Source organism: Neodiprion virginianus, chromosome 6 (assembly GCF_021901495.1).
Source record: "Neodiprion virginianus isolate iyNeoVirg1 chromosome 6, iyNeoVirg1.1, whole genome shotgun sequence".
Classification (NCBI taxonomy): Eukaryota; Metazoa; Arthropoda; class Insecta; order Hymenoptera; family Diprionidae; genus Neodiprion; species Neodiprion virginianus.
The window spans coordinates 7144007-7170004 of NC_060882.1; the positions used below are offsets into that span (position 1 = coordinate 7144007).

Consider the following 25998-nt stretch of genomic DNA (forward strand, 5'->3'; position numbering starts at 1 on the left):
GAATTTATTACACCCCGACTAAGATTTCATCCCGCCGCGTGTTAATTCTCATATTACAATCAGGCAATAAAATTACGGACGTATACTGCAAGGAATTTCAGAGGGGTAGGCATTTTTATATTTCACAGAAAATCTTAGCTGTGACTAATTACAACGGTGATGAAATTTCATATTTTTCTTACAGATTTATGCCATTTTACTTTCATTCGAAGCACAAATCATATGGAAAATTTCTCCAACCCCATATAATATACATGCATGATTAAGTCCATAATTAATATAATATCCGATTTGGAGGTTGATTTGCGTTTCAGAAATAAACGCAACTTGTATATTCTTTTCTCAAAACAAAGAAATAAAATTTAAAGAAGAATTCAAAAAAAGACGAAAAAACAAACATACGGTTACGTGCGCACGTGTACCTATTCATTCGTATCATTCGCATAATAATGATACTGAACAATTTATTATCGAACGTGAGCAAATCAATTGTATCGATCATCGACGCGATCCTTTTACATTTTCCATTCCTTCACTGCGACATAAATATATATGTATCAATTGGTATAATCCCCGTTATAAAATAAAGGTCAATTTGTATAATCCCCGTTGCATAACAAATGATACGCGTAACTTTAAACAGGGATAATAATTATTACATAATAAGGAATTCCGTAATTTCAGTTTCACCCACGTGTTATGTCGCATTATCATTTAGCCTGTGTATAATAATCAACATCTGTGATTATCGTGTAATAATAACAACAACAACAACAACAATAATAATAATAATAATACGTCTTTTCAGGATCACTTCAAAAGCGATTATACCTACATAATTTCACAGCCGTATAAACTCGTTATAAGACCAGTCGCGGGGATGAGAAATGGGTGTATTGCAAAATTTAGCGACATTACCATTTCAAAGTGAAACAGCTGCCCTGAAAGGAGGAACGGCCTTACAACAAGACACAGCTACTGTATATGTCGAGCAATGTTTAAACTATACCTAAATACGTATAATTCGAGTCGAAAAACGAATATCGCTATTATCTGTAAGAGTTTCATAATATACCTACTAATATTGCATTTTATGTGTCAATACTGAAAAAGGACGTGTACGGTGTTGGTATCTAAATTGGTGTGTATCTTTATGCACGATTGCTGGCGAGGTATATCGTAGGCATGTACATAAACACGCGTATGTACGGCGCGAATATTAATTCATATGCATATATCTTCCCGTTACGTTACGTACGTAAATATATGTATATACGTAATATGTGTAATATCAATAACGTAATAATATAATACTACAGCCTTAGAGCAACCGAAAGATAATAATTACATTTAACATTACGGCGTACGATAGTTATAACACAGCTCCTATTATACACGAATTAATCGTTTATTTAAATATATATATATATATATATACGTATGTATGTAATATCTACGCGTATGCGGCATTACGTAAACTCGTATGTATGAATACTCATACATGCCTCATACATTCGAATTACATCCAAAGTTTGCCCTCGGCTAAATGAGGCGGTTCCAAAATGGCGTCGATACTCACTCGACCGCCCCCGTATTTCTACCCTTATTTGTCTTACAACGAGAGGGATGATGCTTCTTTTTTTTTTTCTTCAATTATACACCATAAATAGACACAGAGTATAGTTGTGCCTTGCTCTGAATAAAGAAATATACACGCGATTAACGCGATTGTGCAGATTACACCGAAATTGAGTAGAGAGAATTTTATGTTGCGTAATATTCCTTACACGTTATTATACAATACACGTTTTGCATTACCTATAGTTGTCTTTTCGTCAATATACGTCTAATCTATATAACTATATATACATTTTAATATCCTTTAATCGCCGTATTATATATCTATATACGTAAGACGTACGTTAGAGTTAATATTTTTAAACTACGCACGTGTAAGCTTGCATATAAAACGCACGTATCGTAGGTATAATCGATATTATAGAATATAGAGTATAAGAAAAAGTGGCATCAAAAATTTGGTACAGTGAATAATACATAAGTATACATATACAACTATATATATGTAAAATATGAATGAAAGAAAACGAAATATTATCGTGTATATAATATAATATTTGTGCGACCCGTGAGTATATATCGTAAAATTTCGTTCTTGGCCGTAAGTTTTTCCTGATCCGATTCATTAATTTTTCCAATTTTTTTTCTGTACCTATTTTCTGCAGAACATTTTTTCGATCGTTTTATCCACAATTATACCAGACTTGTTCCGCGGGATATTACGATGCCATTTATATCTCACATACACAACCGTCTCACGTGCGAACCCCGTTATACCATCATCGTTATTCATGATAATAAAACAACACGGAGAAACTAGTTCAAGCTTTTTTTTTTTAAACAACACGATAATTGGATTGATCGACGATCCGGTATGAAAGAAAATAAACCAAGTCGTCAATGGTTGATAGAATACGTACTGCAGTAAAACGAAGATGTTGACGTTTCTCGATATGGAGAATGGGCTTTCTTTTCTTTATACATCTTCAACGGCCAGGGGATGTTGCACGCTTTCAACCCCCAAAGCCTAAAATCAATAACACGGAATCCACACCCCGTTAAGCTGCCATACACCGCGAATAAGAATGACCATCGTATATATTGTTCATGTATTGTAGATTATGCGAATGCGATTTGACGTGTAAATTTTCACGCGTTGAATAAAGTGTGCATGATGCATGTTGCGTGCAGTACGCATACACGCATACATGTGATTCTTACGTATTAAATATGATTACACAGCTCAACAAAAAAAGAATTTAACAAAAGGAATTTTCTTTCGTTGACCTGGTTTTTTCCGTGGATTTTCGTAACTGAGAAAGTAGTATTTACGAATAAAATCATGATTACATTAGATTGGCGCTAGTTTTTATGTTATTATAGTATTGAGGGTGGAGGGGTTCTAATATAATTACGATTTTATTCATAGATTCTACGTTCTCAAAAATACCAAAATTCACGGAAAGAATCGGAGCAACGAGAAGAAATTTTGTGCTTGTTTAACTGTGCAGTATTTTTTTGATAAACTTTAGATAGAAGAAAAAAAAACAACGAATTTTTCATCTAACTTTTTCTTTCGTAAGTCATACATGAAAATGTCGATAAAACCAATAATTAGAGCCAATTTGGAAAAACTACGTATACTCCTAGGGTCATTGACATCAAATCTTACCAAATTCACTGAAATATCAAGGGCAACGAAACCACTGTTGACCAGTGTTATTATTATTATTTTTATTGTAATAACATGAGAGAGAGATTGATTATTAATCTCGCACATGTTCGGAATTACGAAAGTTTTTGAGAATATCGAAATCACAAAATATTTTTGGGGTTTGTATAAATTATACTCGCACTATCGAACGAGTCATCATATTCTTGTATATAATAGTTATAATATCATACACGTAGGTATAATCGGCAGTGTTACTATTTTATTCACTGAAGGAAAGTGCTAGTTTTCCTCTTCGTTAAGAGCTAGGGATACGTTTCTCTCAAAAGTGACTCAAAATTTGTTCCATATAATCGTTGGGGTAATTAAAGTCTCGCGGTAACGGACGAAAAACCTTCTCAAATTCAACCGATCAATCGTTTCCGTGATAAAGCAATGAAAAAAAGGTCTCACGTACTATAAGTTATTATTACAGACGGTTGTTGCTTGCATACGTGATCCAGGTATGATGTTTTATATTACAGTAGCGTTGGATTCAAACCTCAATTTCAAGATTCTAGTTATTCAGACTTGGCGCGGTAAACGCAATTGTCGTTCCGCATTGCACGTGTGCAAGAGACGGAAGAAACTTTGCGAATCAGTTATTTCGAAGGGGAGATAAGAAAAGTGTGAGAGAAAGAAAAAGTACGATAAGAAGGAAGGCCGGTTTATGCAGGCGCGTAATTTCGACGCGGCCGTTCTGTTTCTTTTTTCTATTTATTTTCCTTTTTCCCGTAGAACCGACTAACTCAGTGATTATCGTCACACGGTATATGTCTATTGCCAACTAATACATATATTACCTTATTATCATATACACACAAGTCTTTATCACTCGATTGGTTGATTTTTTTTTACTTTGTTTTTTTTTTTTTTTTTTTTAACCTTCAAAAGCAAGGAATATTATTATTATCGTCGTAATTAAAGGGGTAGGTACGGAGTTTTCTTTCGTCTTTATTTGTTTATTTATTTTCCATGTACGTGTGTTCGCCTAATCATGTGTAATTCCCAACGTTACTAATTTCACTTTATGTTATAGAGATAGCTGTACATCGTTCCCGTTCCGTGATTAGTAAATATAATAACAACCGTGATCGGCATTTATGTACCATCAGACTAATGGGTAAGCAACGGAAATAAGCGGAAGTATCATAGTTACATCGAATTCGTTTCGGTTCGTGCTTTTTTTTTTCTTTTCTTTTACTTTTTTTTCCTTACCCTTTTTTTACATGTAATTGTAAATCCAGAATATTATAGAGAAAAAACATGCTCTACGCGATACGTATAATATAATAATCTACCGTATATTATAAGACAGCAACTACAGCTGCAAGCTGTGATAATTAATACGTTATGCGCAAGTATTTTCGACAATAAATTCACTCGCGTACCAACGTCACATTTTGTTACGTTTGATTACCGTGATTACGTTTTTTTCCAAATATTTAATTTTAATTAATATCTTTTAACGTACAATAATATTACAGTATACGTTGTTAAATAATATTGTAGAGATACATACACATATATACTATGTATATTCATTGTAAATTTAATAATACAAAGTGTGTGCGTATATATTGCCACAAATATAGTACGTAGAAGTTTATTTGGCAGTTTTATTGATTCTTTTTCTTTCCATCCTTTTATTCTTCGGTCAATCTTTATCCCGCATTTAATAAAGTTATCGCAGCCCAGGCAATTAATTTTTTAACCCCTCGTGTCAGCTTTTATTTCCTTTATTTCATTTCTTCTTGTCACTCTTTCATCTCATTATCTTTTCTTTCGAATGAATGAAAATGATTTTTTTCATTTTCAGTCGTTGCACAGATTAATCCGACTTCACGCGCCGCATAGTCGCATCGATTTTCTTTGGTATCCTAGACTCGTCAATGTAATTAATTAATTGTTCGTTAAGTAATACAAATACTTATAAATTTAAATTGTTATACGTATCATAATTCACGTATATACGCGATGCGAAAAAATTTAATTCACCTGCGCCCGATTCTTTATAATTAAGTCGTAATTAGGCTCGAGTATCACTATAAATGTTTACTTATTTATTTATTGAATTATTCGGGTACTTGTCGTTTATTTTTTCTATTTTTCTTCGGCAATATAATGTTTCTTACCTTTAGGCCCCGTGGCGGAAAATAACATCGAACTCTGCTACAACTTCAAATTGTATACCGTACATATACACATACATAACATATTTGAGCGTGTACGTATGTATATATATGTATATACATACAGGTAATAAATTTATACGATTGCGATGTAATTACGTTTTCTGTGCACACGTGTATTCGTATGATTCTACATAATTTACTCTGTCACTGTAAAATCGGGATGTGGGTTTATACGTATAATATAATATATGTACGAATGTATAATCGAGGTGCGTTGTTTCGTTTGTCAGAATTACTATTATTATTATTAGGTATATAGTTCGTTTTCTTACGTGGTGTTTTCTTTGCATATTTGTACCCTACATTCAACTATACGTACATAGTACAGTATAATTATCGTTATAGCTGCGTCTTCGGATATTTTTTCGCGTGTATATATAATAATAACATCACACACGCACTGAAATTACATATAATGTAATATATTTATTAATTTTGTTTCGTCATCGCGAGTTTCGCGCTAGGACAATAAGACGTTTATAATACTCCAAACATGCAATATATTCGCAACCTGAGGAAGCCCGACGATTCAACGGTCGACCATCGATATATATATATATATATTGCCATAATCTATTTTAAAGAAATCTTTTCATACACTTATATTTACACCGAAGTATATATACTATATAGGTATACATATGGTAATATAACTTATAAGTTAATCGTTTATATACCCATTGCTTCGTGTATAACTACTTCCATTGTTTATACACTCACCTGTACGTCATTCGGTGGTAAACTTCTCATTTGTCTTCGCCCGTCGCCAGCAGATTCCCTTACATACGGATATTATTTTAATTCACGCCACGGCGTATAACGTTAAGAGAAAGAGAGACAGAGACAGAGAGAGATAGAAAGGGAGAGAGAGAGAGAGAGAGAGACTTATTGCTGGCTATAATAAATACACAACATCCCTACACGCTAGTATACCTATCTAAACATATGGTCACTTCATAATATCGCAAACGGTATAAATGAAAAATTACTTTACACCGTGCAGTCTCTTTGGTCAAATCTATTGCGAGTTGCCGCAGTGAACGATCTTTCCAAAACGGAGAAACAAAGACGCGATAGATAAAAAAAAAAAAAAAATGTTAAATTGAAAATAAATAATACGACTCGAAAGAAATCATCAGCTGGAGAACCGAACCCATAAACGAAATACGCGAATAATATAAATCAGATCGAGCCCTGTAACAAAAACCTTTCCTTCTTGATCCTGAGCCGTCTCAAAACGGGACTAAAGTTCTTCGGAAAGAGCGATCGGCGCCCTTGATCCTGCCTTCATGTCCTTGACGCCAATGTTTATGTCGTCAACGGGCATCGGCGCGAGTTTCAATTGATTGCCATTTATTTTAATATCGTTAACGGAATGGGACCTCCCGTGAGTTGCGAGGGGTTTAACGACGCTCGGATTGCCGGTTACCGTCGACGTCGTCGTCACCGTCGTTGTCTGCGACGGCAGAGTAATCGACGCGGTCGTCTTCGTCGGCGTCGCGGTCCTGCAGCAGGTCACCGAGGACGAGATGATGGAAGGATTCGCCAGCTGGTTAGCCGACTGCGAGCGAACCGTCTGAGCGCTCAACGGATCTCTCAGTACCATTTGGTAGGCGACTTCAAACGCTTGGCCCAGGGTCAGGATCACCTCGGTGGCCTGATCCTGGTTGAAATGGGGCAAATGACATCTAGGACAGGGGACCAAGCGGTCGGGAAACTGACTGAATCGTCTACTCACCATTGTAGGTACGCAGAATACGTGGCAGAAGTGCTTTCGGCTCGCATGGTCTTTCGTTATGTAAGCGAAATGAGTCAGATCGTCGGCGTCCTGGCACGCGCAGTGTATGTTTCGTATCTCGTGGTCGCATATTGGTTCCTGGAAATGGTGAAGCGCAAGGCGTGCAGGTCGGGAAACACGATTCCACTGCTACGCGAGATGATTGTCGCAATTTTCGATGGTCGGGAAATTGAACTGCAGGTATTCGTAGTGAAGAGACACGATGGGGTAAGAAATTACGACAAAAAATACGTACTTAAATCGAGTTGGAAGAAACTCTAAAACGGGTTAAAAACTGTTTCAACCAACCTCGGTTACAATCACACCGAAATACAAAAACTACGACAACCAAGTATAGAAGTAAAAAAAGACGCGATCGAGAGGTGAGAATAAAATGAGATGGTCTTACGTTTGTCCTCGTGTTCAGGAAGCGCACACCTCGGTAGGATATTGCTAGAGTAATATCCGGAGTGACGCGTGGCTCCCTGTGAGTCTTCTTGAGGGTCTGAATCGACTTTTTGGTGGACTCGGTGCCTCGGAGTTCCTTGACGACGGTCGACCCGAGATACTGCGAAAGAGAATGAGAAAGGTCTTCGATGGCACAAACCGTTTACTGGCAAAGTAAGTGCCGCATTACCCCGGGGAAACAAAGACTTACGCTGGCGACGTAAGTAACGGCACCGGTTACCAGGGCCTTCGGCTCGTGCCTCCACTGCGTTTGAAGGGTAGACGGGACCCCGAAGAGGAGCTCGGAAGGTGCGCGAATCTCGAGTTGCTCGGGAACGGAAAGAGTTCCGTTGTGGGAATTTGGTCGTTGGGGCGGCTGCGGAGCTGGCCGATTTTTCCGGTGCCTCAGGGTTCCGGTGTTCGTCGATGTCGTTCCCGTCGTCGTCGCCGTCACCGCTGCCGGTGTCGTCGTCGTCGTCGTTGTGACGGTTGGAACGGTTACCTGAGAACTCGGCTCTGGGAGTTTTTCACGGATGTCCTCCTTCAGCTGTTGGATGTTCGTTTTCTAGGAAGAATCGAGAGAGTCGATCTGGAGGTCTGTCTTGGAAGAAGGGAGTCGAGACCTACATCCCAACCGCAACCTCGATAATCCCCGACGTTTGTAATCCGATTTCGACTCTTCGGGGGGTCAGCGATTGAACCATGTAAGGCAAGGTGTTGATAAGCGGGTATAACGCGGGAGTGCGGGGTCGCGATCAGGATCAAAACGAATAAGCGACTGTCGGAAAGATGGTTGTTGGGTTGAAAGAAGTTGGACAGGAGCCTTCCAACTGGCTCTCGAGATTGGTAGTCAACGGCTGTATCATCCTAGAGGAGGTGAGTCCTCGGGGAGGATTTTTGTAACGGCGATGGAAGTGCGGCGATCATTGGTGAAAGGAAAGCATCCAATTTATCAGGATTATCGCGAGTCGTCGCCAGTGATGCGCGGTGTAGAGCTATTGGTCGTAGTTAATAAGCTAATTAAAAAGCAAATGCACAACAAAAGGGAGCGGGCTGAAGCAGGCGCGAACAAAACGCTGATGGGTGAGTGAAGCGCGTTGGAAAGCCTCGCAAGGTGGGTGTCGCGGGATATTATATTTCAGCAAGTGATACGTTGAGAGACTCGTTACTCGAGTGTTTTCCATCGACACAATACAACCCAAGCGCCAATTAGCCAACGATATTTTATACATTACGACGCGGTGCACCGAACGATTCAATGAAACAGTCGAAATGATTGGGTCGGGGCGACGCCGCCTCGCCAAGAGTCTTTCACTCCGACTTCTGCACGAGTGCAGAATACAGCCAACCACCCTCCTCCTCCTCCTCTTCCTCCTACTTCACAAATTCCACCACAATCGACCATTGTGTCGTCGAATCACACCACGACTCTTCAAGATCCTCGCGCCTAATACCTACGCTTGTTAGATCGCTCGTTGCACTTCTCTTCCAATTGAAGATGAAAAAAAGGCGATAACGCAAAACGCAAGGCAAAACGCGTCGCGCATTTTTTTCCTACCCCCCTCCCACAACGCGAAAGCATCGAACTGTTCTCGTTGGTTCGCGTGGTTTTAATAACACAGGCATCGTTACACCAGAACGTGGAAATTATTGACCCTGGCAGATAATTTCCTGCCACTCATCCAGTGAGCGCAGCATCCGGTGGAATTATTATCAACGCGCGCCAAGTACCTACTTCCACGTATCGGACGTACGTGCACACGTAGTAACATCACGCGTACGCGCGTGTGTGTTAAATGAAATAATAAACGATACAAGTGCCAGATGCTCCGGTATAATCTCAATCTTACGTTACCGCACACGCGATATATAATTATACCGATGCATGCGTATGACGTGTGTGAATAGAAGAGATTCCAGGGCGCATAGTTTATTCGACGGTATTATACCATGTATTACAGTTCGACAAAGAAGAGACTACGACGTTTGGAAGACCGGTACTAGTCACATTTGACGAAGAGGTAGGTGAATACAGACACGTGGTACCTCAGAGTTGCGATCGTCGTAAAGAAATTCTATTTCTTACTGACGAAATTAGCGACGCGAATGAAAAATCAAGCTCTCCTGAAACACGTAGTGTTATAGACGAATTTCTAAACAGTGTTATTCCTAGAAAGTGCAATTTTGCCAAAGAAATTGGTACAACCTTGCAGATAAACTCTACAAATGAATTTTTGTTAAAATGAAGGAAAAATGGCAATTCGTTAGTATTTTCATAAGTATAATAATCGGTATCTGCAGTTTCAGAGAAGATCGTCAAGACTATCTGAGAACATCATCCGCGCGGCACGAAAGTTTTCAAGTTCGAAAATAAGTAACCGAGTTCGGGGAAATCTGTTGTCATTTTGCCAAAGTAAATTACGAAGAAAATTTCCATCTCTCACGAAGCATGTTTCGGTTAACATGCACGTAACTCATCATAGGTGAAAAAAGTATAATACGGATACGATAATCACCGACGCTAAAACTCGAAAGTCATTGCATCGCGATCATCGACGATCAGAGAATCATTGAAAGCGGAACGATTAAAATTTGTAGAAAATGCGACTCACCAAAGTGTTGAGGTCCTTATTGAGATCCTCGAGGTTCGGTCCGCCGCCATTGTGAGGTGGACCACGAGGATTGATGCCGCTAACCGAAGTGAGTATCCTCTTCCGATGAGCAGGTTTCTGAATTTCGAGAACGGTTGCGAGCTCTACCTCCCATACCCTCCTGACGCGATCCATGTCCAAGTACAGGTGTTTTCTAAAGGTCTCGGCGTAGCACTCCAGGTGAATGCTCTTGAGCCACTCATTGACCGACTGCTCGGAGGTGCCGGTGCGTTTCTCGACCCTCTTGCTGAGGAGCCCAGCGGCCTCCATGATGACAGTACGCTCCTGGTCGCTGGTGACGCCCATCTCTTTGAGGTCGGCCTCGTCGAGTACCGAGTTCTTAATACGGGAGTAAGAAGAGAGAGAGAGAGAGAGAGAGGAAGGGAAAAAAAGAAGAACACATGGGATATCATTTATCGTCGAATGAACATGCAGGTGAATCGTGGGGGGACTTACGATAAATTCGAGGTCGTCGAATCCGTGGGCGAGGAAGAGCGACTCGTAGTCGGCGAGACCGAGGCTGGACAGCCACTGACCAACAGACGTTGATACTATGGGACTGCTGCTACTGTCTGAGCTGAGACCTGGACAACCGAGTTTAAAGCTGTAACCTAGGCCAAGGAATCGATCAAGGGTATCATAAGTAGGGGACGCAGGTGGTGTTCGGGGGGTCGAATCGCCACCCTGGTCGGATTCCGAAGTCATTTTTAACGCCGGGGCATCCGATACGGATTCAATTTACCTAGTCTCGTCTGGAACTCCTTCTCGAGTTCGGTGACGAACACCGATTCCCTGACCAGGCCGGTGCCGAATGAGGCCATTATCTCGTTGATCTTGGCCCACTCCTCCTGCTCGTCGAAGGGACTCATTATGCTGAGGGACTTGTCGTCCCGCTCCCTGTCGCGGTCTGACACCCTGAAGCTCACGATTTCGCCGTCCTCGAGTCGTTCCCCGGTGCCGCCGTCGGCCCCCGTGCCCATCGCGGCCGCCGCCGGCGCATAAACGTTCCGCAATCGGCACAGGGTCCGAGGTCTTTCCGCCGTGACGGAACCCTTCAGCAATCCTGTTGGCAATTCAACGTTTACCACGGTTTAGCCAACGTTCTGCAAGACGATGAACTTTGCGCGGTGCAACTCGACTACCAGGATTCCCTCTGATCCCGACGAGACAATTTGACGTAACGCCAACGTCGCGATGCGCTTACGTAGCTGTACGCGAAGCTGACGACGACGACGACGTCACTGTATTTTCGTTAGTTCGCACGACGGTGTGAAAGGCGAATCGCTTCATCGTTGTGCTGGCAAAGAACTCGTTAGTATGTTTAAATAAAGGCGAGAACCGGGGTCTCTTCGTTACTTGAATTGAGTGTGGAACCGTCGGGGGAAGTAGACAATTTGCGAGCTTGCGGTATAATGTTATAGTATACCTGACACGTACGCAGGTACACACGTACATCCATCCATCCACCCATACATACACGCGTACGCACAATTCCCCTGGACGGTGAAATAAAAAAGAAATTCTTTCATGTAAAATCACGGGGCGAGTTGAGTGAGTGAATGAGCGAATGTACGTTAGTTATGTATTTAGCCTGCGTTACGAGCCCCGCGGCGGGAACTGAGAGTGGGCACGTTATGACCGGTAAGTAAGGTGAGAGGGAGCGCACGTTTCACCCCTCGCTCTTCAAAGATGGGCGTAATGAAAAGCTCATAAAAATACTAAACAGAGGTCCGACCGCCTCGCGCCCGCAATCCCACGTAACTTTAATTAAAGCTTCGCTTCGCGATGGCGGACTCGCTTCTTTTCTCTCTCTCTCACTCTCTACCCCCCTCTCCCAGCTCTTTTCAGGCCCCCGTGTAGGCACGGTCGTTCAAATTCGTGTTCGCGTGGAGGAACTGATGCCGCGCACATGTGTGGGGGACAAAACTGTGCACAGTAATTATTCGAGGCGTACGTGTTACACGTGCGGTGCACCAGCCGCGGTGAACTTGTGCGAAAATTATTATATCATAGCCGTGTAACAAGACGACCTGTGCACAACAAGTTTCCCGTAGCGTAAAGTGGGCTGCAAGTAGCTATCCACTCGCGAATATACTTATAAGTATGTGTAAGGCGCAGCTACGCGACTTACGTAAAATCGGATGCTCAAGTTCGCGCGCGTAGCTTATTCGTAACGGTGAAAGGTAAGCCGCGTGAATATGCGGCAGGAAAGAGCGGAATAAGGATTCCCTCGGGAAAACCCTAACGTACTCTACTACGGACATACGTGCGTGAGGCGGATGATTATCGTCGAGACTGGATATTAAGTTACGCGAATTGCTCGCAATTAAACACTTGACGTTTATTATCGTACTTCGCATGTACGCGTATGTTACACATACTGTATAAAACGTGGATCCATCCTCAAGGTGAAACTGATATAATTCTGCAGGCACGGAGGAATGCCCGTTATACACACAAACACACGCGTGCCAAGAAGCTTCTTCGCCCATCCGATCCCTCCCTGTTTCACAACGATTGCATTACACGTCTATCCAGGTTGTACCTGTTGTACGTATACGAGTAACATTCGGATGAGAACTTTCTCCTATTCATTATCTCGAGAGTGAGAGAAGATCCGAGATGGAGAAAAGGGTGCGAGGAAAACATTGACCGAAAAAAAATCTTGTACATACCTGTATCTACGTGATTATAGAAACGAATCGTTATACCCTGCAGAATTCAAATCGATTTCTTCGTTGCACAACGGCACTGTTCTCTGAATACGATTCATATTTCCGTGAGTTTGTCGAACAGTACAAATCGACGAGACCTGTCGACGAAACCTGCAGCCAGTCCCGAAAACCGGCGGTCGGTGGAATGATCGGTATGCGAGAGTTTGAAAACTGTGCTACCGGGTAAAGCAGACGCTTGAATGTAACGGATTTCGTATATAATTATACCTCGGACGAAACACGAAACACTGCGACGAGATGGGATGTGTTATATTTGGAATCCCTGACCTCAACACACTTTAAGCGCATTGTTTTTTTCTTTGGGTAAACACATAACACGTAGAGAGAGAGAGAGAGAGAGAGAGAGAGAGAGAGAGAGAGAGAGAGAGAGAGAGAGAGAGAGAGAGAGAGAGAAGAAAAACAAGAAATATAATAATTGGAGGAGAGTTCGAATAAGAGGCAATAACGTTTCAGGATAGTCGTCGTGCGTAGGCGGCGCTCGGTCTTCGATGTTTACGCGGTAAATAACACATCATTCATTGCTCGCTTGGATATTCAATGGGATATTTTCATCCTCGGTGACTCGAAGCTCTCGAACCGTGTAATGGACGGACATATTATTTCGCAAGCGGTAACACCGAGAGACTAATTATTGCTAATTAACCGTCTAATTACAATCATACCTATGTCATAGAAATTCACGACGTTATAGCAATGCTCTCGGTTCTCTCTGTCACCGATGTATCTTTCCGTCTCTCGTTCTCTTTTCAAGCAACATCCCGACAGACGGGATGATCACCTTTTGTCAGTAGGATACACGTGTTTGTTATTGAAAATACGGACCCATTCTAAGACTCGTGATTAGTGCCATGCGAGGCTTGAATGTGAAGACCACAAAGCCGCGATTTGGTGGGGCAATAAACAAGGTTAACGACGAATTGTCGATTCACAAACAGGCTGCGGAATGTCCAGCGGTAAATTAAACCCGTCGAGTACAACGAGTATTACGAGACCCGAAAAGCGAACCAGCTGTTGCAAAGTGCATTTTTACTATCGGTTTCGGCGCCGCAACAATAGATGAAAAACAATGTTAAACATTCCAGGGTTACGGAAACTTGATAGCTCAGGCTTGCGGTGGCAATAATAATGACGAACGAGGAAGATAACGCGATAAACTTTGACGATAAAACGAGAGACTAAACACGGGGCGATAGAACAATCGTCGATGGTAATCGATAGTATCGACCTCGTCGTTGAATCTCATCGGCCTGTGGCTATGCTGGTAAAAATAACAAACGTAGTGTCAATCAGGAGGCGAGATCAACGAAGTGTAAAAGCAAAGTCGTAATCTCTGGATGTATAAAATCGAGCTACGACCGATAGACGCAACACGGAGGATTATAAATGGAAAGTAGAGTGGGCTGAGAATTTGAATGCCGCTATTATACTGGAACTAGTTTAAGCTGCTAAAATACCTTACGTAACGATACGAAGTCGAAGATGACGTTGTCTTCGAGGTGGCGAAGAGTCGACGGATCTGTGTTACACGGCGACCTGTAGAGCTCTCGAACGTAAGCCGCAAGGCCTAGGCGATCCTCTCGAGTGCACGTGGCGTCCTAGAGACCGTAACCGTTCCCTTCCTGTCCCTCGGGCACCCCTCGCTCGCCCCCATCCCCCAAGGAGGAAAAACGCCAGTTGGAGAGCGAAAGTGGGAAGTCGCCTTACAAGCGGACAGCTGAGCCTCCCGGAGTGAAAGAGCACGGAAATAAACCGAACCGGTGGAAAAGGTCCTCTCGGCGAAGAATCGGAGAAGAATCGGAGAAGAATCGGAAGAGCCGCGACCGGGTTTCCCGACTTCGTTGCGACCGGGTCAGTGCCGGACTGTCGAATCGAGGCTGGATAGAACACGCGGCTCGTCGAGAGCCCGAGATTAGAGCGACTTAGCCTCGGCTCTGGTGTCCCGACGGCGCACTAGCACCACTCAACCAGCCAGCCACCCGCGGTAAACTGTTTCTCGTTTAGCCAAAGAGACTCGTTTGCGCTCCGCTTGGGTGTAGTAAGCCGAGAGGATGACCCCAGGGCCGTATGCGGGCCCAAACGCGCCCCTCTCACTTTCGATTACGCGCCAACGTGACGCGGGCGGCACGCTTTGTTTGTTTACACGGGAGTCGCGATTCGGCGCTATCTTTGTTCGACGTGCTTTCTCACTTCGCGATCGCTTCTCGATCTAATCTCTCAGCGCTGATAAATTCTATTCTTTGCCCAGCTACGTTGCGTTTATAGCGTTTATACGCGGCTCGCTACTCCTGCGAGATTTGACAGCCGATTTAACTCGCGCGTAAATGGTGTTTCATTTAATTTATACACACCTCGGCTGAAGATACTTTATTTCTCGATGCTCGCCGCCGTCTTTGACATTGTTTATTTATTTTTTTTTTTTATTTTGTTTACTTATATTTCTTGTGCTAAACGATCTTCTTATTTTAGTTTCAATGTTTTTTCTCTCGACGTTACGATAATCTGATTTGCGATCAGCTAAACATTCGAGTCAATATTTTCTAGGTCTTACCATTGCAGACGAGAAGAAGACCTCGATTAAGGTGAACTCCTCGAATCGCACAGAAGTTATACACTCGACAATTCACCGTAGCAAGAATAAAAAATTTTGCAAGTTTTGCTTCAACGCTTATCCAAGCTCGCAAAAGAAAAAATTAAAAACATAAACCTCCAAGTTTAAACGAATAAGCTTATGCGTTCGTTTGATTTTCATTCGACTGTAAAATAACTATACAAACGAACGATTATAATTACATACAGTCAACTCGATGAATATTAACGATATTTCAACATCGTTCAAGCCCGAAAGAATGATACCGATCTGGCAATGAAAAGACGATCATTTACTAAACGCAAAACGCAGACGGTCGGTATTAAATGCACATATCTATCACACACATGCACATTACGTAGATAAAATCACAAACGATACGGAGAAATGATATCGAACGGTAAGGCACTCGTGAAATTTGTAATAAAATTTCTATAACAGTATAATCAAGGCTTGACACGTATATTATTATTAAGAGGCGAGAAATCGGGGCGCCGTAACGATGTCGTACGCCGATGCGCATCGGAATTGGGGGGACACGAACCGGCTGATGAATACTGTTGTGTTACGCCCGCCTGAAGCTATAGCGTGGCTAGCATGCAGGGCCGATTCCAGCTGACGAAGCATGACCGTTTCGTTGCCCGTGGGCATAATACTCGGCATTACACCGCGGTGTGCATCGGTAGGTACTCTAAACCACACTCTATACGACTATATGCACATTGTACAAACTGTGGAACACACGCACGACGCGCGCGAGCTGCAAGCTGCAAGCTGCACGTTGCACGTTGCGCATACAGACGCCGATAGCTTAATGACCCAATGTTACAATCAAACGATTAACAATGAACCGCCGCTGCACCAGCCACTGGGAACTCAACTTGTCCGGTGCGATGATAGTGGCTGGTATTTGTTTAATTCGAGACAATTTACAGCGGTTTATATGTCACTCCCTCCATCAGGCGTCACTGACTCCCCGTCAATGCAACGTGCGTGTAAGCCCACAATGACGATCCGACGGGAGTTCGAACCGTTCGAAAGTTCAGTTATGTGTACACGGTTCGCTTGATAATAGATTATGAATATTATATCAAAGTAAACGATTTTAATTACAGGTGACGAAAGACGCCGTTTACGCGTTTCTCTGCTTTCGCTTTTATTTGCGGCAGTCTCGAGCGGACGTTTTATGGGACGATCGGACCCACCGTCGTTGAATGCACTTGCGCAAATTCAGTCCTGACTTTATTCTACAGACTTTTTTGATACCGTACCTAGAAAATTCTATACATGATAGTTTTTCAGGCTGTTTGAACGGAGTTTGTGTACGAAGGTTCGTCGAAACACCAGTCATGACACATTTACGTTGACGTTAGTAACCCAGTTTGAAGAACGTATAGCAGGATAAAAGTCAATTCCTTAAAGATAAGAATGTATGTGATCTCGGTATGTGAAAATACCTTGCACGCGAGAAGATTCGACGAAGGAATGATGACGCGTCACACATCGCGTAATGTCAACGGGTAATTCCGATATTATATGTTTCGCCACAAAGCCGTAAATACAAACGTTGCAATTCTGGCATTAACGCGTGACGGTGAAATTGAGAACATTGCGAGTACAATTTGCGGAAACGCAGACGGACATTGCAATACAACCATATACTCTGAGCGATTGAAAGTCGGAATGAGAAATAACGCGCGGTATGGCAGTTGTAACGAGAGTGAGATAAATAATCGGACGTCGATGTAACATTGCAATTTGATCTGCGCCCGTGACGCACCGCTGCTTGTACATACATCGTAACTCGTAACTGTATACCGATTGGTATTTTCTTATCGGTTAACAAACGATGCACTTGACTGAAACCGGCGTACCCGGCATCGCTTCCGTGCAATTATCGGTATATAAGGTGGACTGGTTGTTGCGCTTTTAAATACGATACACAATACGACAGAAGAATACTACCTCGGTTTGGCATAGCCCTCGACCATACAGAAACGGGCGACGATCTTGAGTGACTCATGACCCGTAAGGCGGTCCACGCATTCCAAAGTGATGTCATGCCCTCCGGGCGTCAGAAAGTTGAATTATAAAACCGCATTAAAGATTCACTAAGATCCAGCTTCTGTCTCGAAAAGGAGGAGTTAATTATGGGAGAAAATTCGGTAATTTTCTTTCTGCACTGCAACTATATCGGACGGCTCTGAAGCTCGTTTTCACGTCGCGGTGCGTTTGAAACTGATTCAGGAGGAAACTTTGGTCATGTTCAATGACGGGTGCAGATGCTACGGCGAAGCACGTGGATCCCGAAGATCAGACCGGAGGTTGAGACGCACGTGTACGTGGTTAAAGAAAATCTTGAATATTTCGAGGTATCGGATAAACGGCGGCAACGAACTTCCCAGAAGCGAGAGGAGCGGGGAAAGCAGGGCTTTGCTTTGTGATAAGCTGCACAAACACAGGCGAGGTACGAGAGGGAGAAACGACTCCTGCGGCCTACCACAGTTTGCTTGGATCACGGAATAACATCCTATCCACTACCGTTGAAAAGTTAAAACCAGATACGCGGTTAAAGAGACAGTTATGCCGAATTTCGTTTCCGACCGAAAGCTCGTGGCGAAGGCCGCGACAATACGAGACACCGGCAATGCCCGTGAGAAAAATGTAAACGACGAGAGAGAAAACGATATTACTCACCTGTATTCACCTTATCGCGATCATCCTCGTCGTCGCGTTTGGCAGAAATCGAAGCCCACCCGCTCTTTCTTGTATCCGATTGACAAACGACCCGATCACTAATCACTCGTCACAGGCACTTATGGCGTGGAACTGGTTAATATCGTTGCACGATCGTCAACGCCGATCACTAAAATCGATCGATTTTCACTCGGCAAATGGTGTCCTCTTAATCGCCACTGGCCGTATTAGCGACGGTAATCCGCGATACGGAGTGCGGAGCTTCCCGATAACCGGACGTCATTACGCCAACTGAGCTCGAGCCGTTGTGGTAGGTAGGTTATTTTGCTATGTGGACAACGACGCCGGCTACAGACGCGACGGTGCTCACCGGATGTCACGATACGACTACTCGTCCCGCTGACGTACCCGCTAGGTACATTAACATTCGATTCACGAGCTAAGAGCCAAACGTCGCCAAACATCGCCAAACGCACAAGCCCTGTTCTCGGGACATGCGAACTCTCAATAAAACATCGACAAAATTAAGGATTACGTTTCAACCGTCCAAGGCTAGAGAATCGCGTTGTCTTATAAAAAGGTTTTAGGGTGCATTGATACAGTTGGTGCAGGGAAATTTCATTGAAAATACATGTACTTTCAGGATAAACAAGAACTGAAGGTATTTAATCGAAAATATTTACGAACTATACTCAATTGTGACGAACAACCGAATGGATGGATCAAGTATTCCGTCTATTAACGTGATCTATCTGCGAATATGTTTCTGGCATTCTCCGACAAAGACGAATAACAACCCCCGAATAGCTCGTTTAATTCGTGGCACGGTATTAGAAGCACAATTTAATAATCTTTATCCTTCAAAGATATGTTTACACTGTACTATTATATCAGGAAATTGAAATCAATGTCTTGAGAGAATCGCCAAACAGTCACGTTGCGTAAACATCGTTATTTCCAAACACTTGACGCACTCAAGAGGTGAGACTAATTCTGAGTAAGAAGTTACGCGGCGTTCCGCTTATTGATACTTTGTATTTTGATCATTGAGGCGCGGTCGGCGATTCGTACCGATCGTGGAAGCGTCGCCAAAACGATTTCACGTCACCTGCTACGCCGTTCAGACCGTGGGTTTCTTTTTCCAATATCATATTAATCTATTAAACACCGTTTCCTTTTTTCCACGAGAAATCTGAGAAAACGGAGCGACGGTTGGGCGGAGTTCCGATTATTATTCAGCTAAGTGATTCGTTATCTTATCTTGGTTCCTCTTTTCTTTCCCCCAGCTCACTTTTCCTCATTCCTCTCTTTCCGCTCTTTCGCCGAGGGTTGGAAATGACCCGTCGCTATACCCTTGATAAATATTCACATGTATAGATGAAGAAATCAGCGTTGGTACCTATACCAACGGCAATGTGAAAGTATCCCCATCCGTCAAAACCGTACACAGATATGGTTATGCGATACGGAGGTTCGACGTTGCAGATAACCCGAGACGACTTTGGAAGCCTCGAAATTCTCTGACAGGTAAAAACCGAAAAAGATATTCTCGTGTACGCACTGACCAAAAAAAAAAAAATTTTATGGCAACAATCGCTATACTTTACTTTGTTACAGCAATCGCGTACAAAGAATTGCTAAAAGGCAGATTAAGCATAAAGGCTTATTAAGTTCAATTTGTACATAATCATACCCCACAACTGCTGTTGTGCAGCAAAACTTTATTACGATCCATCGTACGACTGTGTATACCCGGTGTTACAATTTACCGCAAGTAAAACATGTTGTAATTAAAAACAAAAACAAAAAAAAAAAAAAAACAGCATTTAATTTGTCGCCAAGTTGTTGCTTTAATTAACGGTACTAATTGCGTCGGTTAAACTCTTGATATCGTATCCTTTTTGTCACTACTTTTTTCATCACTCATCACAATTACAAGAGAGACGTTGAATTATATTAAATATGTACTTATACACGACGTAAGGACTTGGAGACAAAACGACGCTATACTCGGCGATTATCATTGTTGTTATTCATATCATTATTATTACTATTATTACTATTTGAATGCACGAAGAAGACATTAAGTCTGCGGATTTCTGAGCTCCGTTCGTGCTATAAGGTGGATGCCCATCTGGTCGTGAAGTTTTAACGACACGATTTAATACTGCTGTAGAAATGTATTATATACCTATATATATATATGTGTGTATCTAAAGTTCACGTATAAGTCATTCCTCGGTTTAGTCACAGCTAAGCAATATAATAATACAGCCTAGGTATATGTATGTATAGTTACAACGGTAAACAGTTAAAACAAAACCAAACAAAAATTCAATGATGAAACAAATGGGGAAAAAAAACAATTTCTTTGGTTTATCTGAACCGAATGAAAGTAAACGAAAAACTCACATCGAAGCATTATAATCAAGGGACGGACAAAAATGCCGCAAAATAAATTCAGACAATATACATACATAACAGCATAAACCTAGGTATATGTATGTATAGTTACAACGGTAAACAGTTAAAACAAAACCAAACAAAAATTCAATGATGAAACAAATGGGGAAAAAAAACAATTTCTTTGGTTTATCTGAACCGAATGAAAGTAAACGAAAAACTCACATCGAAGCATTATAATCAAGGGACGGACAAAAATGCCGCAAAATAAATTCAGACAATATACATACATAACAGCATAATATTTATTAGCAATTCAATAATAATATTATATATATGTATATGTATATATATGTATATAATGCACTATATAATTGCTTATTAAACATTACAGTAAAAATTATCGCACGTACTATTTAGATATACACAATAATCATAACATACTCTATTTTTTTTCTCTTTCTCTCATATCAGGCGTTCAAATTACACAGAAAACTGTGAAGCATCAATATTCAAGACAACGATTAAACCAACAAAATCAACGTACAATGACAACGAAACTGAACTTGAAATAAAAAAAAAAAAAAAACCGAACCGTGTGTATAATATAAGGTACCACACATATATAACAAATGCAAGCTAATTGAAAAATAAAATCCGTCCTTTGAATTATCATTTATCTATAGATGTATACTGTTAGCGGTGTACAACAGTAAAAGCGGAAATAATTTGTTGATCAATAAAATGAAAATTATAATAGCTAAAACGATACGAAAGAAAAATGGATAATCAAGGAATCCTAAAATTTTCACCAACGACTTACTGAAAAATAATATTAAATAATAATAATAACAATTATATGCGCTCTATACATACCAGGTGATCTCCGCTGGAACTTGACACCAATACTTCAGCTGAATTCCTGAGATGATTTCTATTGGTATAATGACATACCGTGAGAATGCACTATAGCTGCTGATAGGTATACATATATATATACATCGCCGGGCGTTTGGCATGCGCTGCAAAACGCATAGAAATTAGACGGCTACGAGATTCCCGGAAAACGATTATAGAGACTTAGGCCGAAGTGGTTTTGCACAGTGCGTGCCTAAGCACTCGTCATTTGACGGATAGAAAAAAATTTCATGACGCAATGCAAATGATACGCGAAATTTGAATATCGTACACCTCAAGATTGTACATACGATCGTTGGAAATGGAAAACCCGATTTATTGCTACTGTGTACAATATAAATATACGTTAGTTACTCAGAAAATCATCACCTGAGAAATAATTTAAATAATAAGGTTTAGAGTTTAGACTGAAGTATTGGCGTAGCGCAGTCGGGTTGATCACGTATTATATACTTAAATTTAATAATAGACTGCGAGATACGTGTATATATGTATATATATATATAGTATAACTCTGCATATAATATATATGTATAATTGTATATTGATAATACCTACGTGTTCATATATTATACGCATTATAGTTGGGATAGTATTCTAAGGATTATATATAATAACCATTAGACGAATATATTCATACGCACTTGTGTACGTATGTATTAAATTTATATATCTGGTGTAGATAATACCTAAATTTACGATGCACGAGTATAATTTATCGTCCCGATAAACAATGATTAAAATAAAGAATCGAATTGCAGATGAGTTGCGACATTTTATTTCTAAAAATTCGACTTTTCCTCCATATAATGACGAAATAATACCAACTGATCTGTTACTTGAGATAATTTGAAATTCGAATTTTAAATTTCACATTTCCACTAAAGCTTGCCTGAAATTTCGCGATTTTCTAGTCTTGTAACATACCTGAAACTTGGTCTGTGTCTATTACATAACGCGGTGATGCAACGACTGGAATTACGGGTAAGAAAATCGATCCCGGCAATCGAAGGATACACATAACATATAATAATATCAATTTTCTTAACAGGTATAATCCGCGATTCGCGACATAGCGAACGCTAGTTATATCAGACTATTTCCACTCCGTATATATAGAACCAGAATTACATTATGAGTAAAAAATATAAAATAAAGAAATGCGAATAAATCCCGAGTTACTGAATTAATCTTGCGTAACATTTAGTAGTAATGTAGAACATCTACATTTGGTCGAGGTAAACCGCGATAGATTAGCCTGCAAGTCTGTTGTAAAAATGGCGAGTATCATCGTTAATATTGCATAACATACGAATCACAGATTAAGATTTACACCCGCCGCGATAAACGTAAAACACCGCATACCTGCAATGTTGTGAAATACTGCGCGACAGTAATACTTGGTGTGCAATAAGTCTATGCGTATGTGCACACGGGGCATGAATACATATGTATAGTTTAAAAGAGGAATAACAAAAGTGCGGAAAAATGTTGTTCCGGTGAATAAAAACCTCCGTCGCTCTACTCGAGATGGTAAAAACGGGGCGATCACAAAACAGCGATTGATTAAACATGGCGATCTTTAACATATAATGCATACCTACAGTTGAAGAAAACAAAACTTCAACTCCAAATCTAGTCTAATAGGTATATAATACGATCTAAAATGAATAGTTCCGGCGTGTGAAGCGTAAAATTGCAACTATATCCACGCCATTGCATCTAATATTGTAAAAGAGGAGATGATGTACCTTACATTCGGGTGGAAAGAAATACGGGTTTCCTTAACGATCCCAAATTTCTCGCACAACGACGGACTCGAATTTGCAAACCAATAATAAAATAACAGGACCACAATTCGCTCGAATCGCGGGGAAAAAACAACGAAACGAAATGAAAACACTGCAATCTTATGACTGTGAGAGTTTGTGATTAACGGCAAGTCGGTGAACGACACGTGTGTGATATAGGTGTGTGTGTGTGTGTGTGTGTGTGTAGCTCATTTAGGGGAATTAAAAATACACGGATAACAGGATGGAAAGCGTCATGCGGTGCAGCCTGCAAGCTTGTGTTGCTGTTTACCTGCAAAGGGCACGTCGCCGAAGAACTCCTCGACGTTGTCCGTTGAAACGCTCTTGTCCGAAAGTGATACGCTGGATAAAGAGCCGCTCGAAGCGTCCAGGGAACCGCCCGGGGGAAACTGGAGCATATCCTCGTCCGTTTCGGTCTCCATGTCGCGGGAACGACGTTTGTAGACCTGAGATCGAGACGGTAAATGTGGATGTAAGGTGGCGATGCGCGTTCGTTGGGGTGAAAGAAGAAGAGGATTAACAGCAACGCGGAATGGCGAAAATAAGGGACAAAGCGACGGCTTCGGTTACCAGTGAAGGGAACGGAAATGTTGTTAAAATTCAATGCAGACGTATGTTTCCCGGTAAGGAAATTCCCAACGTTGAGTTATCGAGTCGTTAAAAATTGTCGAGACAAACGCGAGACACGTAGTCTGACTCGATCGGTCTGCAGAAATCATTGCCCCGAGTCGCGTGATCCTCGTGCGATGATTCAGCCGCGTGGGTATGCGAGTGACTATCTTTTCTCGCTAATTTATGCGCAGTGTTATTTTATTAGGATATAGAGAAATAAAGATTCGCCGAAATCAGGATTGGTCTCAATTCCGTAATTTCGCCCACGCAGCCAACATTTGCCGACCGTTGGAGTAGGTAGATACAACAAGAAAAACCATATTCCGCATTTGATCTACCAGGGTTTCCGAATAAGGATATAAGAGTCCATTAAACGCGGTGATCGGTGACTCGTGTTCACTCGCTAAAGTGAAAATTGGCATAAAAGTATGAAGAAAGTGGCCTAAACCGAAAAAAGAGTGACTCGCCGCTGGTCTGCGAAGTACTTTTTTTCATCGGTGCAAAAAATTGTCGGATTTCTACCAAGGATGGTGCATGCATGGTACGGAGGTTCGTACGCGTTCAAAGGAATCACGTAACCCGAGTGCCTAACGTGACGTAATGTAAAACATCGTGTCTCTCTGTAGAGCAGTGCAACAAACACCTCGAGTAGGAGAGCGAAACGGTGGAGCGGGCAACGTCAGAGAAGATAGAGAGACCGTGAGTGAGAGGAGAGGAGAGAAGAGGAGAGGAGAAGAGAATCTGCGAAAGCCCGAGAGCTTCATTATTCAAAGGGTGTCAACGTTTCCCGCATTGCCGCCTGGCTGATTCCACGAAAGATGACGACTGGAGCCCTTCCATTCCGGCCCCTAACCCAGCTACCCGCCCTCTTCCTTCACCCTGGCGCCAACCGGCACTAAGAATCTCTGAATTTCACTCCGCTGGAAACGGTAACCGCATTTCACCCGCCACCGTGCCGTTGAAACCCGGTAGTTGGTATTTGTACTTTAAATATCAAGGAGAGAGCGGTGGATTCCGCGGTTTGTCGCATAATTGAAATAAAGAATATGTACAGATTTAATTGTTCTTTGCGTAGATTTTTTTTATATCTGGTGGTAATAACAATTGACAACGATCTTGTTCAGAATTGAAGCAGAAGAAGAAAGAGGTTTGTAGGTAGAGTACCTACCTACATACAGCGAATCGATGAGAGAGATGAGAGGCCGGAAGGTGAAATGAAATAAATGACTGGGTTTAATTTAGCGGAAAAATGACAGTTCTCGATTACCTGATTTTAACGAGGGATTTAATGGAAAATCGGAGCCCGTTGACAACACCGTCGAATGGAATTCATGGGGGGTAACAAGGCGATAAGTTTAAGCGGCCGTGAAGCCCGCTAATGCAAAAATTACCTTTGAAGATTCGCGGCCCGTTCACAGCGGGTATATACACTCGCAGGTTGAAGGCGGGTCGAATGGGGGTAAAAACAGGTTTGAAAATACCTACAATTCGTCCCTACCCGTGTTCTACTCGCACGTGTATAATATGCGAATACTCGGTTGCAGGTGGTGATTCGGAAACATTTCTATATACAATTTGCAGAATGATTTCGATCTTTGCGTTGAAAAAATGTCAATTAGACAAATTAAAAAATGCATAACACGGGCGATCATTAAAGAGGAACTACACTCTCGATTAGATTTCCACTTGGAAGCAATAGTTATAAGCGAAGAAGTACACTGCGCCTATCGCTGGAGGAAATTCCTTCAGGTTTTTTTACATCACCGCAACGATTAGTGTGCGTTTGATAGACGTCATCGTGAGGTTTGCCCGAACCAAGGATGAATTTTGATTTTAAACTTCGATCGAGAAAAGAGCTTAAAAACGGAGGAATAAT

At 41.7% G+C, this 25998-nt stretch overlaps 1 protein-coding gene across 6 annotated transcripts in view; it reads right to left on the bottom strand.

Moving 5' to 3' along the window:
- Window positions 1–1648: 1648 nt before the first annotated feature.
- Window positions 1649–25998, bottom strand: part of LOC124307492 (ankyrin repeat and sterile alpha motif domain-containing protein 1B-like) — a 44388-nt gene continuing 20038 nt past the window's right edge. For 3 of the 6 annotated variants that reach the window (XM_046769188.1, XM_046769184.1, XM_046769183.1), the window contains 8 exons: window positions 23782–23956; window positions 11102–11422; window positions 10816–10970; window positions 10321–10698; window positions 7920–8273; window positions 7671–7829; window positions 7223–7360; window positions 1649–7147 (listed from right to left, as the gene is read on the bottom strand). In XM_046769188.1, coding sequence (XP_046625144.1) covers window positions 6728–7147; window positions 7223–7360; window positions 7671–7829; window positions 7920–8273; window positions 10321–10698; window positions 10816–10970; window positions 11102–11422; window positions 23782–23956 — 2100 coding nt within the window. In that variant the 3' untranslated portion in view covers window positions 1649–6727. Of the gene's footprint in view, window positions 7148–7222; window positions 7457–7670; window positions 7830–7919; window positions 8274–10320; window positions 10699–10815; window positions 10971–11101; window positions 11423–23781; window positions 23957–25998 lie in introns of those variants that run through there. The other 3 variants (XM_046769186.1, XM_046769185.1, XM_046769189.1) reach the window with 2 other exon arrangements.